The sequence below is a fragment of the Euleptes europaea genome, chromosome 3, assembly GCF_029931775.1.
Source record: "Euleptes europaea isolate rEulEur1 chromosome 3, rEulEur1.hap1, whole genome shotgun sequence".
NCBI classification, from domain to species: domain Eukaryota; kingdom Metazoa; phylum Chordata; class Lepidosauria; order Squamata; family Sphaerodactylidae; genus Euleptes; species Euleptes europaea.
Genome location: NC_079314.1, coordinates 109,971,386 through 109,988,001, shown reverse-complemented (window position 1 = coordinate 109,988,001; position 16,616 = coordinate 109,971,386). Strand labels below are relative to the sequence as shown.

Here is a 16,616-nt window from a genome sequence, read left to right as displayed (position 1 = left end):
GCTTGGAGGCATGGGTGAATCTGAACTAAGACACCGATCTAGAATATCCAGGGCTATTTTTTGGTGGTATTCACAAGAACGGAGTACGGGTGCCTTCCTGGGGGCTCTCCCAAGTCCTGAGGGGAGTAGGAAATCAGTGGAAATTGGTACTACCTTATATATGAGTACCGGCACCGTTTACAAAACAGCAACAACAACAAAATAAAGCACTGAGAATCGCTTTTCAGTGCCAGTGAAATATGAAGAATGCCTGAATGCACACTTCTGCCTTTAGGTACTGGATTTTAGTTGCCAGGGCTTCTGAATCAGAGGTTTTGGCTTCCAATCAGCTTCTGGCCCCTGGACCTCTCCTTTAAAAAACGAAACATTGTTTGTAGGAATTCAAGTGGTTTTGCATAAGTATGAAGGACTACATAGATTTTAAGGGTCTCTGTGTGGGGTGGGGATGGAAGTGGGGCGGGGGAAGCTTACCAGAGACCTTTTATGTGGGGAACCCCCAAAAGGACATTGTGGGTAGGATAACAAACCAAGGTCAGTTTCACAAAACCCGGGTCAATTTCACAACTTTCATTCAGGGGTCCCAAACTCCAACCCACCAGAAAGAAATTGACCGGTGCATTCAAATCCGATAGTTACTCCCGTCTAAACCCATTGACAATTTGAAATCAATAGACTGGTTGGGGAGGGGAGAGAAGGAGCAAACTCACACCCATCTTTCTAGCTACGATCACAGGCGGGACTGATTTCTTAGCTTCTTTCTTTGAAGGGGGAAAAAAACTCTCAGAGGGGTGGGTGGATTTTTGAACCGCGTTGCCATGGAATGTTACCAGTTTGCTCTTCCCTCGGCGTCCTCGACCCGGGAAAATATATAGAAGCTGCAGTCTGTGGTCAACACAACTCAGGATTGGGAGAGAGAGAGAGAGAGAGAGAGAGAGAGAGAGAGAGAGAGAGAGAGAGAGAGAGAGAGAGAGAGAGAGAGAGTGTTTGCAGTTCAGATCACTTGAGTACCTGCAAACTCTCCTGGGGTTGCCTGCTGCTTCAAGAATGAATGAGCTCAAAGTAGCAGTTTTGGGCAGCGAAGGAACAGGAAAATCTGGTAAGATCCCCCCCACACACACACACCAATTTGAACTGGTGAAGTTGGGTAGGAGAGACTGGTTATGATTGGAAGCGAGAGCCCCTTCCATCTTTCCACCCAGATTGAGTTGATTTGCAGGGGGGGTTGTTTTAATGCTTAAGAAAAACCTTCACTATCTACTGGACTCCAAATGTATTTTTCTTGGGGGGGTGGGTGGAGGTTTCTTGTGTATTAGTATATGTCTCTGCTGGTTCTCCTCTATGCTATGAAATGGATAGGATGCTTATGTGTACAGATTTTTTTAAAAAAACTCTTTATGATATGTTTCTTTCTTTCTTGAAATATTAGCATGCTTAATTAGGACTACCAACTTTGCATGCTGCCTCGGCTCCTGTGCCTATTAACAACACTTTATCACAAAGCAGTTTACATGTTGATGCACTATACTGAGTCAGACCATTTGTTTATTAAAGTCAGACTGACAGGCAGCTGTTCTCCAGGGTCTGCAGAAGTCTCCCATGTCATCTACAACCTGGTAATCTTAACTGGAGATGTTGGGGACTGAACAGGGGACCTTTTGCTACCAGATGTTTTACCACTGAATTATGTCCCCCCTCCCCAAGCTTAACAGACTAATCGATAATTGTTTCAGGGGGCTTAGACTGGAGTAACTAACTCTACGCGACTTTTGGCAATAAGCAATCCCCCTGCCCCATTTCCATGCCTAAAAAGTTTTCCCTACTTAAATTCTACAATTCATTCTATCACTAAAGGCAAAGGAGCAGAGCAAATTTTAAAAGCCGGCAACTAATTAGCAAGGATGGTACATGGGGGAGAGGGCTTCCATGAAAAATGGATTACAATAAGAGCTGGAATGGAGTCTGCAGTAAATTGGGCGAAATCTCAGGATTCAGCGTTGCTCACATGTTTGCCAAAAATTTCAGTTTGAAATCCAGCATTCAATGTTGGATTTGAAGTTTGAAAATGGCAAACAATTTAAAAATTATATTTGAATGCTGAAATACTAAGCGAAAATTGGAACTCTGTATATGTGGCTTTAGTCACCCGTTAATGTCGTGATCCTGTTTACAACTGGAGGAAGCCTATTGGAATTAACAACAATAAAATAAACAATAAAATAAATATTGGAAATCTTAGAGAATTTGGTTTCCAAGTCCTAGAATGTCCAGAAACAATGTTAATGTACAAAGAATTATTTCTTTAAATTAATTTCAGTGCTAAATAGCTCTTTAGGAATGCATATAGATATTTTCCTAGTGAGAATTATGAAGGCATCCTGGAAAAAAAGAGATGTGATAGGGCTGAGAACATCCCTCTGACACTTTGGGTTGCGCAAACATTGCAGGTCACATGTCCCACCGTAGAATGCATGTGGGTGGACTTCAGGGCACCTGTGACTTAAAGAGATCAGATGCTCTGAATGGGCTCATGAGATTTTTTGACAAAGACTTTTTCAAGAGGAACTCAGACAGATGTGCCCCAAGACAGCCAGCGTGGTATGGTGGTTAAGAGCGGAAGACTCTAATCTGGAGAACTGGGTTTGAATCCCCGCTCCTCCACATGAAGCCTGCTGGGTGACATTGGGCTAGTCACAGTTCTCTCCAAACTCTCTCAGCCCCACCTACCTCACAAGGTGTCTGTTGTGGGGAAAGGAAGGAAAGGTGATTGTAAGCTTTTTTGAGACTTCTTTCGCTAGAGAAAAGCAGGGTATAAAAACCAATTCTTCTTCTTCTTCTTCTTCTTCTTTGCAGCTCAACAGAGTGCCATATTTATCCCAGTTGTACACTCCTCCTCCTTCCCCCAAGGAGCTCAGGGTGCTAGAACAATCCTATAAGGTTGTTTAGGGATGAGAGATCATGACTGGCTGAGCAGGAATTTGAACTCAGGTCTCTTTCAGCTGCCACTAGTACTCTACCCAGTACACCACACAGACGCTCCTCTAATCTGCAGTCTACTTTTATTGCTCTCTTTTTGATACTGAAATATTTCTTCTCATAGCACATTTACAGATGTCCAGTTCTAAATGAATGCTGAAAAATCTACTACCAAAAATGCTGGTAGGAACAAAATGAATTAGTCTTCCCCCTTCTTCCTTATTCCACCTCCCCTTTCTACATACAGTGCTTTAATACTAAGAATCTAGCAAGGCTCCATCCAGCAATAACAACCAATTAATCCAAGGTCAAATTCTTGGCTAGAGGTTCTTGTTTTGAAAGCAATGGCTTCGACATGAGTTCTGAATCACTTCTTCCATCACTGTGGGCTTAGTCACATCTTATTTTCAGGGGATTGGGGGTAATCCTGGATGGTATGGAAAAGAAAATGCAATCTAGAACACCCCTCCCCCGAAAACCAGAATGTCATGGGCAAAAACATCTTAGAGAGCCATTAGTGGAAGGACCATGGCTCAGTGGTAGAGCATCTGCTTTGTATGGAGAAGGTCCCAGGTTTAAACCCTGGCGTTTCTGGTTTAAAAGGAAGTCGATGATATGAAAGAACTCAATCTGAGACCCTGCAGATTCACTTCCAGTCAGAGGAGACAATACTGAACTTGATCAGACTTCCTATAGGCCCCTTTGTGTGTTAGTGACAGAGGCCATTTATGCAGGGGTGTTTCCCCGTGGTCACCCCTGCCGACTGCTCGTGTGTTTCGTTTTGGTTATGCATGCCTTCCCGACGGTCACAGGTCACCTCACTCCTCCCTGCCTGTTTCTGCGCATTTTGCCTGTGTCTTCGGGATTCTCACTAAAACAGCCCTCGGCTAACACGGGCAAAACGCGCAGAAATGCACGGGGAGAGCGAGGTGACCTCTGATGGTTGGGAAAGGCATGCAGAATCAAAATGAAGCACCGGAGCAGTTGGGGGGAAACAGCCCTGCATAAATGTCCATAGTCATTACTCTGTCCCTGGGTGACAATACTTTGTCTTTGGTTTCACCCTCGAATCCCAATGTGTATTGCATGGGTTTCCTAGCTGATCTGCAGATAGCTTGAGAAGCTACGCATAAATAGTTGCTTCGACATAAGGCAAAAGGTACTGAACAGCATCTAAGGTCCACTAGCAGATAGTTTCTCATATTGGACTTTGTTCTGTTGTTACAGCCCTTACAGTGCGCTTTCTCACCAAACGTTTCATTGGAGAATACGCCTCTGACTCTGGTAAGTCCTCCATTAAGTCTGGAAGGTTGTGTCCTGGGAATACTACGCATTAGCTCAATTAAGCCCATACCAGTGATGATGACTCTGTTTGGGGGAAAATCATGACGAAGTCATGTATGAGCCAGTTATAACCACACTGACTGGTGTCAGTGGCAGATTCGGAAGTCTGTGGCTCAATATTATAGCACATGCCTTGCATATGAGCCTATGTTCAGTCTCTGGTATCTCCAGTTTTCATAATCATAATCATAATAAACCTTTAATGGCATATAAATTGTTACAATTGATACAAACAATGGTCATAAATATTTAAACCGATAAAATAAAATCATAGCCAGTAACATCAGATATCAGAGGTTGTGAGTTTTTGGATATTTATCACTTCTACTAAAAAATTGGCGACATCCACAGTAACCTCTGGAGCTGAATCATTCATTAGAAATTGACATTTAACTTTATTAGACAGGTAAAACTTGGGATGTAACCAGTTTTTTAACCATTTTCTATGAGGTGTTTCGTATAGAGAGCAATCACATAGAATATGTTCGATTGTATCCAAGGAATTTGAATTACAGGGGCAAGTCCGTTCTGGGATTGGGATTTGATGGAACCTTCCATACAGTATCCTAGATGGGAAGGCGTTGACCCTGGCAAGAGAAAAAGCTCTACGGAGAGTAGGGATATCTCCAGTTTTAAAAGTCCCCAAAGAGCTGCTGCCACTCAGAGTAGACAATACCTAGCTAGATGAACCAATGTCCTTACTTTGTAGAAGCCAACTTCATATTCTTAGTGTGCGTGGCACATTTTTCAGCTCCTGCACTTATGAGGGCCCTGACCTGGATGGCCCAGTTTAGCGTGATCTCTACAGATCTTAGAAGCTAAGCAAGGTCAGCCCTGGTTAGTACTTGGGTGGGAGACCACCAAAGAAGTCAGAGGCAGGCAATGGCAAACCCCCTCTGTTTTTCTCTTGTCTTGAAAACCTATGGGGTCCCCATAAATTTGCTGCGACTTGACGGCACTTTCCATCACCACTAGCACGCTTATGTGGACTTCTGTCATGAAGCATGGTTGCATGAAGTCATACATCATTCCTCCGTACAACTGTAGTTACAGGGCTGGCCCACAAGGGGGATTTCTGGACCAGGCTAATATCTGCGCACTTCAGTCTTTGTAGATCGCATGTGGAGCAGTTTTCGGTCTCTCTGTTCACTAATCCTCATGGGGAATGTAAGCAAACACTCTTTCCCACATTAAATTGTGATGACCTTTTAGAACATTAAAAGAATGTGGGAGGTGACCTTAAAGGCCGCTCATATACAAGAGCACATACATGGGTGTGCAACGATATGGAAAAATGAAAAGACGGGATCGTGAATCAGGAGGCACATGTAAGTGAGTCTGTAAAGCATGGAAAGAAGACGCAGTAAAAAAAAAATCTTAATCCTCCCCTTTCTGATGCTTGCAGAGAAAGGTAGTGACATAAACATTTCCATAGAGCTAATTCAAAGACTTAGGCTGCAATCCTGAAGGGGGGGGGCTGAAGCTCCTTGGGAGCTGGCATGACCCCCACACCGGCATAACTGCCCATTTATCCCAGGATAACGGGCATTTATGCTGCTCTGGGAGCAAAAAAGCTGGTGCCGGGGTACCGCTAGGGTTGCCAGCTCTGGGTTGGGAAATACTTGGAGATTTTGGGGGTGGAGCCTGAGGAGGGCGGGGTTTGGAGAGGGGAGGGACTTCAATGGCATAGAGTCCAATTGCCAAAGTGGCCATTTTCTCCAGGTGAACTGTCGGCTGGAGATCAGTTGTAATAGCGAGAGATCTCCAGCCACCCCCTGGAGGTTTACTGATAGATGGCTAGTAAATCCCTAAGGAAATAATCTCAGTACACAGCCACTAATCGTTTTAACATATGCAATATATAAGTAAACTTGCATATGTTAAAACGATTAGTGGCTGTGTACTGAGATTATTTCCTTAGGGATTTACTACCCCCTGGAGGTTGGCACCGCGGAGCTGCACCAGCCCCTGCTGCCAAAGAAGCAGTGTCATATTTGAAAACTAGTCATAGTTGCAAGTGTCATATTTGAAAACCAGTCTATTTCATGGTTGCACGAATATTTGTACATGATTCAATAACTGTGTTTAGAGTAAGGGTCTTCATTGCTGTTTATTTTGTTTAACTTTGCGTTAGCTCGATCGTTTGTGGTTGTTTGTTGCTATAAAGCAGCCATTCTGGCAGGGAATTCCCGGGAGGGAAAGCCCGCACTGGCATGGGGGGGGGGCCTTCTCTTGGCATTCCTGGGGGTGGAGCTGCCTTTAGGCAGCTTCCTAACCCCTTTCCCCTTGGGAACACCCCTCGCACTTCAGCATTGCTGTGCCACCTTTTTTGGCGGCTCAGCCTCGCAGTTTTTAATGGGTCCATTCTCTTTCACTCTTATTTTAAAACTTTTAAAATGTCTTTTCGGCGGCCAGGAAGCCTCTGTGGAGGTGGCATGGCTGCACCGCTCCTGGCCATCATGGTCCCCCCCCCTTCAGGAATGGGCTGCCCATGGTAGTATCATGGTTAGTTAAACACCAAAGGCGGCCAGATTTTTATGGCAGCAACCTTAGTCATAGTGTGCGTGTGAGCACCCATATGACCCACCTCCATCATATTTCTTTCTCTGTTTTCTTACAGAATGCATCTACACCAAACATATGTGCCTGGATGGGAAGCAGATTAACCTTGAAATATATGACCCCTGCTCACAAGTAAGTTTTTCTTTTTAAAATGCAGATTCAAATTTCAGTCCAGTCAATCCTAGAGGTCTTTAGGACGCTTTGCATGGTGGGAAAGAAAGTAAAGACAAAGTGACTTATAGTGCAGTCCTAAGCAAAGTTCTACCCTGCTATGTCCATTGACTTCCTTTCACTGTTTTCAGAAGCAGCCACATCATTGTCTGATCATTTCCACGTGTTCCCCACTTTGCCCAAACTGCCATTGGATGCCACGTGGATCGGAAAGTGCATGTGTTTTTCATATCTCTCTTACTATGATGCCATTTTCTTTACTTCAGTTCCTATGGTGCCGTCCCTCCCACACTGGAGGTCTTGGGGGCTTAAAAATAACCGATAACCGATATATTTCTCCAGTGTTGTAATGTTATAACAATCTACCGCAATGATGTGCTAGTTCCCATATTTCTTTTTTCTTTTCTTTTAAAATACTCTAGCTCTTTTCCTGCTGGAGATATAAAGGAAAAGGTACTGGCCGCATATTTTTCTTTATAAGGCCACAAACAAAAAAGTTAGAGACATAGGTTTTTTTTTTAAAGAAAGCTGGGAATTAGTGCATTACTGTCATGGGTTATTATAATGTTATAATTATGTCAATATTGCTGATTTTTTTATACCCCTTTGGTGGCAGTGGGGCAATGGCAGCCACAGAAGGCTGAGGCAAGGAAAAGCGCAGGGAATATTTCTCTGTGGATGCTCTGTTGCCGCCACAAATGCCTTTCCATTGACAGCAGCGACGAGAGAATCATCTTTACGTGGAATCATTTGCTATTCTCAAGCCCAAGCAGATCCAAGCCTTCAAAAGTATATGAGTTCATCGATTCTTGTAGGTTATCCGGGCTGTGTGACCGTGGTCTTGGTATTTTCTTTCCTGACGTTTCGCCAGCAGCTGTGGCAGGCATCTTCAGAGGAGTAACACTGAAGGACAGTGTCTCTCAGTGTCAGAGTGTGTTGGAAGAGTAATATATATAGTCAGAAGGGGGTTGGGTTTGAGCTGAGTCATTGTCCTGCAAAAGTATCAAAGGTAATGTGCTAACCATTGTCCTGTAAGTATCAAGATAATGTGCTAATGAGGGTGTGGTATGTTAATGTGGAACCATTGTATCCTATTGTGATCTATTAACATGTGGAATCCAGAACTAATCTGCATGGCTATTGTGGACGGTAGTCTTTGTTAGTCTGGAGTTTTTCAGGACAGGAAGCCAAGCCTTATTCGTTCTTAAACTCTCTTCTTTTCTGATAAAGTTGTGCTGATGTTTATGAATTTCAATGACTTCTCTGAGCAATCTGACAAAATGGTTGGTAGAATTGTCCAGTATTTCAGTGTCTTGGAATAAGACCCTGTGTCCTGTTTGGGTCAGTCCATGTTCAGCCACTGCTGATTTCTCAGATTGGCCAAGTCTGCAGTATCTTTCATGTTCTTTTATTCTTTTTGTATGCTGTGTTGAACAAGAGTAAAAGAACATGAAAGATACTGCAGAAAGATACTGCAGAAAGATACTGCAGACCAGGCCCTCCTATGTGAGCTTGCTGACAATCCCAGGCCATAGACGTGCCTTTATGCTTGCCAGACTAAATGCCTATCCAACTGCAGAGTTGTCAGATCGTTTTGCGAAAATTCCCTATTCTGATTGAGTTTGTGAATGTAAATCTGGAGATATTGGGACTCTTCACCATCTTTTATTGTTTTGTCAACACTGGTCAGCTCCTAGGTTGCGTTGGATTACTCCGATATTGTCTAAATACAAACGTCCACTAGAGTCCTGGGTGATACCCCACATAATGGGAGATTTTCACCCTGATATAACTAGTTCTGTTGCAAGATTTCTGGCGGAGGTGATTTCACTTAAATCTCAAAATAAAATAAGCATGTAGGCTGCAAAATGAATGTTGGATTAAATTCTATGATTTGAATGATCCCAGTTCAATGAGGCTGGTTCAGGGGGAATACATTGATTGTTATGGTATTAGTGATGCTATGTTTAATAACTACAATTCTACTGGGTTTTAACTTTAAGTATATGTTGGGTACTGTAAATTGATTATTTGGTGTTGTTTTATTTTATGTATTATGTACTATTGCTATGGTTAAGCTCAAGACCTCTGGTCAAAGGAGCTAGTAAATAAATGGAATGGATACTTCTGCAGGACAATGACTTAGCTCAAACCCAAACCCCTTCTGACTATATATATTACTCTTCCAACACACTCTGACACTGAGAGACACTGTCCTTCAGTGTTACTCCTCTGAAGATGCCTGCCACAGCTGCTGGCGAAACGTCAGGAAAGAAAATACCAAGACCATGGTCACACAGCCCGGATAACCTACAAGAACCGATGAACTCTGACCGTGAAAGCCTTTGACAATATATGAGTTAACATTTGAAATAATTAGGTTGAAGAATAGTTATTTTTTATTCCACAAAAGTTGGTATTTTTGTAATGAACACCATGTATAAACTATTAGGAATGTCCATCAATTTCCCTTCCCCACCCCCACCACCAACCTGGTCATCATGATCATAGTAACAAAAGGCTGATTTGTTTTATGAACATAACATCATAAGAAAGGCCATGCTGGATCAGACCAAGGACCATCAAGTCCGGCAGTCTGTTCACACAGTTGGCCAACCAGGTGCCTCTAGGAAGCCCACAAACAAGACGACTGCAGCAGCATTCTCCTGCCTGTGGTCCACAGCACCTAATATATTAGGCATGTTCCTCTGATCCTGGAGAGAATAGGTAAGCATCATGACTAGCATCCACTTTGACTAGTAGCCATGGATAGCCCTCTCCTCCATGAACATGTCCACTCCCCTCTTAAAGCCTTCCAAGCTGGTTGATTTGTTTTATAGGATCACTTAAGGAATGATAATGATAATAATCTTGGAAAACCCACATGAACCCAGGGGGAATCTTGCCTGGGCAGAGCAGTCACATGGGTGGAGTTTGGAGCATCCCCACTTGGGTGTCAATTTGTTTGTTTATTTATTTGATCAAACTTCTATCCCACCCTCCCAAGCAAAACCGGGCTCGGGGCAGCTTACACAATACAAACTCTACATTCAAACATAGTAAAAGTGATTAAAAACATGATTAAAACCTGTTCCCCCAAATCGATAAATAGAAAACCAATATCAATTGTCAGATGGTGTGCATAGTTTGCGACATATTTGCCACAGTAAGGCCTGCCATGTTTCAGCCCCCATTAGGTAATAATTTCAAGCGGGAGTCGGGCAGGGTAGGGAGGCCAGCGATGGATGGAAAAAAGAACCATAGCTGGCCTCCACCATAAGATCGGTGGAATAGCTCTGTCTTGCAGGCCCTGCAGAAAGCTGTAAGGTCCTGCAGGGCCCTGGTCTCATTAGAGAGACTGTTCCACCAGACAGGAGAAGCGGTCCTGCAGACCACGGGTTACTTTTTCTAACCAGAACTTCCCTTCTTTGAACAGAAGCTGTCATGTCACAGTTTTTTTTTTAAAGTCCTAAGTGATGAACCCCTGCCCATTGGTGCCAGTCTGGTTATGGCCTTGAGCACACATCCATTGGGATCCAAGTCATATTATCTAGGACTGAGATGTCAGACATGCAGTGGAGGGCTTGCCAGTGCCATCCTAAGCAGAGTTAGACCCTTCTAGCCCCATTGATTTAGAAACGTGTAACTCTGCTTTGGGTTCCACCGCGAGTCCCATAGGTTTTCAGTGAACACATGAACACATGAAGCTGCCATATACTGAATCAGACCCTCGGTCCATCAAAGTCAGTATTGTTTGCTCTGACTGGCAGCGGCTCTCCAGGGTCTCAGGAAGAGGTCTTTCACATCACCTACTTGCCTAGTCCCTTGAACTGGAGATGCCGGGAATTGAACCCGGGACCTTCCACATGCCAAGCAGATGCTCTGCCACTGAGCGATGGCCCTTCCCTGAAGTGGCGCATAATGTTCTCTCTGGGGCACCTAACATCTGGCAAAATCTGTACACAGTTCAAAACCAGACACTGAGCCTGTGTTCACTGCAGTCAATGAAACAAAGGCCGGCTGCGAGTTTTATTTTTTGAAAGAAAGAAAAAACCTTATTGGCAAAAGCTGTTCATCCAGGGTGTTTTATAGGAGGGTACAGACATGTTTGCAATAAAGACAAATATTATATGCAAGGAGCTCTTTCAAGGGCTGTTATTTGCAAAGCTTGACTGAGCTAAGGAATTAGTCAATGAACTTGTTGGCAATGTCAGGGCAGAACCTGAGAGCATTTAAAATAATAAAATCAGAAAGCCTAGACGTAACGAAGCTGCTGGAATCCCATTATTTTGAATGGTTTTTAATCAATCGGAGAGGGTGCAGGGCTGAAATGGAGATGGGAGAAGCAATGCCTGAGAATACTCTCAAAGTGATTTGCCTTTCTACTGAGAAAGCACAAACCAGGTCCCAACCCAACAATTGGTATAAAGCATGTGTGTGTAAAGTGCCATCACGTCGCAGCCAACTTATGGCAACCCCTTATGGGGTTTTCAAGGCAAGAGACTAACAGAGGTGGTTTGCCAGTGCCTTCCTCTGTATAGCAACCCTGGGCTTCCTTGGTGGTCTCCCATCCAAATACTAACCAGGGCTGACCCTGCTTAGCTTCTGAGATCTGACAAGATCAGGCTAGCCTGGGTCATAGGGCAGCCTATGTCTGTAGAATCAGGTCACAGAATACACTCTATCCCTTGAGAATTTCAGTTACCTTAAAAAATGACCTTGAGGTGGCAACCTGCCTTGGGTTAACTACGAGAGAAGAAAGATGGCACAGAATTATTTTAATGGATAATTGTTTAAATAGAAGATTTAAAATATATGGCCAATGCCTGGTGTAATCTCAGAAGCAAGAGGAATCCCTGAATAGGATTCAATGTATCCAAGGTGGGGTTGTCTATGCACTGCATAGTTTTTTTGCCCCACCCCAGGGCTAGAGAAAGTAAAACAAATTGTGCAAAGAAGTTAAAAGTGCAGAATAAAATATTGGGTATAAAAGTACATACTGTATACAGGTTACAGATTCCTTTTCACACTGCAAAATTTGGGTAATCTTGGATAAGAATTTTGATTTTTAAGCACAAAACATACATGAAAGTCTGAGCAGGGGTAAGATTTTCCAGGGCAAACTATCCAAAATCTTTCATTGGAGAATCTCCATGGTTGGAGGAGTATACCTCTGAAGCTGAGCTGCAGGCAAGCAACAATGGGCTGGGGTTAGGGCTGTCACTTTCCCACAGGGAAAACCCAGAAGTGACATCAGCCTGCTCTTGGAATCTGGCAATTCCTAGAGAGGCATGGTATCACTTCCAGGTTTTCCCCAATAGTGACATCACGCCATTGTTGATGGTGCCTCCCATGTTCCTACCTCCCCAGACTCCGACCAGTTCTCAGGCGATGCCTGAGAAGCCTAGATTGGGGGTGGGGGTGGGGATTGAACATTGACGTCTTTGCCTTGTTTGGAGCGGTGGATTTTGATCTGGAGAACCGAATTTGATTCCCCACTCCTCCCCATGAGCAGCAGACACTAATCTGGTTAACTGGATTTGTTTCCCCATTCCTACACATGAAGCCAGCTGGGTGACCTTGGGCTACTCAGAGCATTCTCAGCCTCACCTACCTCACAGGGTGTCTGTTGTGGGGAGGGGAGGGGAAGGTGAATGAAAGCCGGTTTGATTCTCCCTTAAGTGGTGGAGAAAGTCAGCATATAAAAACCAACTCTTCTTCTTCTTTTCTTCCTCCTCCTCCTCCTCTTCCTTTTGAGGCCAGACAGTTTACAAAAATAGAGGCTGAACTTTTATGTAGTCTCCTGTGTATTTTATACTGGGAATTTTGGGTTCTAATGTTGATGGGTTTTTAGACCAATGTGGACTACTTTTTTTTTTGTATATGTGTGGCTATGTGCTGTACCCATAAATGATTGATGCTGAATTAGATGAATCTTCGGTCTGATCCAGCAGGTGTTTTCTTATATTTTAAGAGAAATGGAGTACTGGGTTATAAGGCTTTTCTCAGTGCCATCATGCCAGCACAGCTTCTTATGTCAATGGTCCCATTCATAGTATTCTGTTGTCTTCTAGCCTCGGCAAGGGAAGTTGTCCCTGACAGATGAGCTCCACTGGGCTGACGGGTTTGTCATCGTGTACGACATTAGCGACAGAACCTCCTTTGCTTTCGCAAAAGCCCTGCTGTACAGGATACGAGAGTGCCACGCCGTTTCTCCCAAAAGGCAAGCCGCCAAACAATTGTGATTCTGAAGCCTGAGATAAACATGAGTGATAGGAAAGTGGCAGCTGCCTTATTGCTTCTTCTAGGTGCCATTCCAATCCTATTTGATGACAAACATTAACAGGTGGGAGCTCAAATGCCAGAGAGCCAGCATGGTGTAGTGGTTAAGAGCAGTGGTTTGGAGCGGTGGACTCTGATCCAGAGAACCGGGTTGATCTGGTTTGATTCCCCACTCCTCCACATGAGCAGCAGACGCTAATCTGGTGAACCGGGTTGGTTTCCCCACTCCTACCCGTGAAGCCAGCAGGGTGACCTTGGGCTAGTCACAGCTCTCTCAGCCTCACCCACCTCTCAGAGTGTCTGTTGTGGGGAGGGGAAGGGAAGGTGTTTGTAAGCCGGTTTCATTCTTCCTTAAGTGGTAGAGAAAGCCGGCATATAAAAATCAACTCTTCTTCTTCTTCTTCTTCCTCTTCTCTCGATTAAGGATAATTGCCACTCCCCCTGAAAATTGTAGTTCTCTGAGATCTCTAACAGAAAAATCTTTGAAACTGCAATTTCCAGATTCAACTCCAGTGGCGTCTTAAAGGCCAACAAGATACCTAAGGTGTAAGCTTTTGTGAGTCAAAGCTGCCTTCATGACAAAGGGAACTTTGACTCTCAAAAGCTTACACCCTAGAAAGTCTTTAAGGTACTACTGGATTCGAAGCTTGGAGAGTTAGTGTGGTGTAGTGGTTAAAGAGGTGGACTCTAGACTAAATGCTCTCCCATCTGCTTTGCTACTTGGGAGATTTAGTAAAGTCCCCTATGCGGATAGGGTTTGTCCATGTGGGGAGGGTGAAACTGAATCAGTCTCCCACGTCCTATTCAATTGGACACTGTATGTCAGAGGTCGGCTCCAATTACTAGACCCAATATTTGCGGACAGAGAACGGTTACCTGTAAGTATTAAGGCAGCTCTCCTTATGAACACACTGGATCCACTAATAATTGACGTGGTGGCAAGATTCTCACGGAGGACAATTAAGGTGCTTGAAAGTTTGTGTAATTCTTTAAAAAAAAACAATTTTTATTACTTTTTTCCATAACATTTTAAACAAAACATTTCAACAATATATACAATTTGTCAGTAGAAAAAAAGAAAAAATATATCATTATTGTTGAAAATATATCTTTTGTTATTAAGTAGATATAAAAAACTTCCCCTTCATCTTCCTCCATCTTGTTATAAATCTATTTGCTCTTTTGTATTGAAAATTCTAATCCTAATATTGTTTTATATAACTAAATATAGTTTCTTTAGTCAATACAGTAATAAAGAAATTATTTAAAATTAAAAACAAATTATTGTATCACATTTTTTCAACAATATATTTGAAAAATGGATTAGATCATTGAGTAACCTTTAAATTCCCCCAGCTGAAGTTCAGTTTCACAGTAAACCCTCCATGCCTCCCATTCCCCCATGAATTGTACATTGTCTTTTTGATTTATCAATGCAGTAAGTTTTGCAATCTCTGCCATTTCTAACATCTTTTGTATCCAGTCTTTTTTGTCTGGAATTTCCATTGTCTTCCATTTAGCTGCATAAATTAGTCTCGCAGGTGTGGTGGCAAGAAAGTTTGTGTAATTCTTGAGGTGATCTCAGGGCTCTGAAGTGAATAAACTACTTATTGCACTTAAAACTGTTTTAGGGTTAAATTTTATGGAGGTGATCATAAATTGTGTTTTCTGTTTATGCAGTCGCTACTGTTTGTATTGCCGATGCCAATAAAGGCTTCGTATTCGTATTTGAGGTGGGCTCTAATCTGGAGAACTGGGTTTGATTCCCCACTCCTCCACATGAACGGTGGACTCGAATCTGGAGAACCAGATTCGATTCCCCACTCCTACGCAGAAAGCCTTCTGCGTGTCCTTGGGTTAGCCACAGTTCTCTTTGAGCTCTCTCCGCCTCACCTGCCTCTGTTGCAAGGAGAGGAAGGGAAGGTGATTGTAAATCGGTTTGAGTCTCCATAAAAGGTAGAGAAAATCGGCTTATATAAACCAACTCTTCTTCTTCTCTTGTATTGCAGACTAATATAGCTACCCACCGGAAACTATAATTCCCAGCTTTCTTTAAGAGAAGCGATGGTAGTTCAAGCAGGACAAGAGTGATAAAGGCTTATAGTATCTGGGGGGCTCTGTTTCCTGCTGAATTTTCACCCATCTTTCTCTTCCATTCCCTCAGAGCTTCAGAGTCCACTGTCGTTTTGGTTGGCAACAAGCAAGACTTGTGCCATATAAGAGAAGTTGGCTGGGATGAAGGGCAGAAGCTGGCCCTGGATTACAAATGCCAATTCTGCGAACTGTCGGCAGCCGAACATAGCCAGGAAGTGGTGGCCATGTTCACCAAATTGCTGAAGAACGTCACCTCTAACTCCAAAGGGAAGGAGAAGCGGCGGCCCAGCGGGTCAAAATCCATGGCCAAGTTGATCAACACCATGTTTGGGAAGAGGAGGAAGTCTGTTTAGAAGGTCCAAGATGGTCCATGACGCCCAGGTTCATGATACCCAGTCTGTGCAGAAGACATATTGTAAAAAGAGGCCTGTGACGTATGGTGATCCTTCTGATATACTGGGTTTTTAAAGCGCTCCGACTGAAGGAAAATCATGGGAGACTATGGAGGGGTTGACCCATGTGTTCATCCCTTGAAGTCTCATCGCTTGATGGCTCTCAGGGAAATGTATGAACTATTGCCACTGAAAAGTGCTGTGTTTGAGTTGCTATCCAGTGATTCAAAAATTCTGTCTGGGTAAATTAACATGTTAAGACTGGTTCACACATGCGCATCATCACTTCAGGTTACCATCAATGGCAGGTGATCCCGCTATGGCTATTTCTCAATAAGGCTGCAATCCTACACACTCCTTCCTGGGAACGAGCCCCACTTAATATAGTGGGATTTACTTGTGGAAAGCCGCAGTACTGCAGTCAAAGCTCTGCTCCCAAGCTGAGTTTGATCCCAATGGAAGTCGGTTTCAGGTAGCTGATTCAAGGTTGACTCAGCCTTCCATCCTTCTGAGGTCGGTAAAATGAGTACCCACCTTGCTGGGGTTAAAGTGTAGGTGACTGGAGAAGGCAATGGCAAACCACCCCGTAAAAACATAGTCTGCCTAGTAAACATCATGATGCAATGTCACCCCTTGGGTCAGTAATGACCTGGTGCTTGTACCAGGTGCTTGTACCTTTACCTTTAAGCATGCATAGGATTGCACTGCGACTCTCACTGAAAGCAATGGGACGTAGGTTAATTGTAACGAACTGTTGCTGGATCAGTGCCCGCATATGAGAACCAGTCTTGCAGCAAA

General features: G+C 43.6%; 1 protein-coding gene across 1 annotated transcript; it reads left to right on the top strand.

Annotated features, from left to right (window-relative positions):
- Positions 1–988: 988 nt before the first annotated feature.
- On the top strand, positions 989–15,779 carry RERGL (RERG like). The gene is made up of 5 exons (XM_056847422.1): positions 989–1,096; positions 4,201–4,257; positions 6,938–7,011; positions 13,125–13,273; positions 15,497–15,779. Exons 1-5 carry the CDS (start codon positions 1,045–1,047, stop codon positions 15,777–15,779), a joined length of 615 nt encoding a protein of 204 aa, XP_056703400.1. The 5' UTR covers positions 989–1,044.
- The last annotated feature ends 837 nt before the right edge of the window (positions 15,780–16,616 follow it).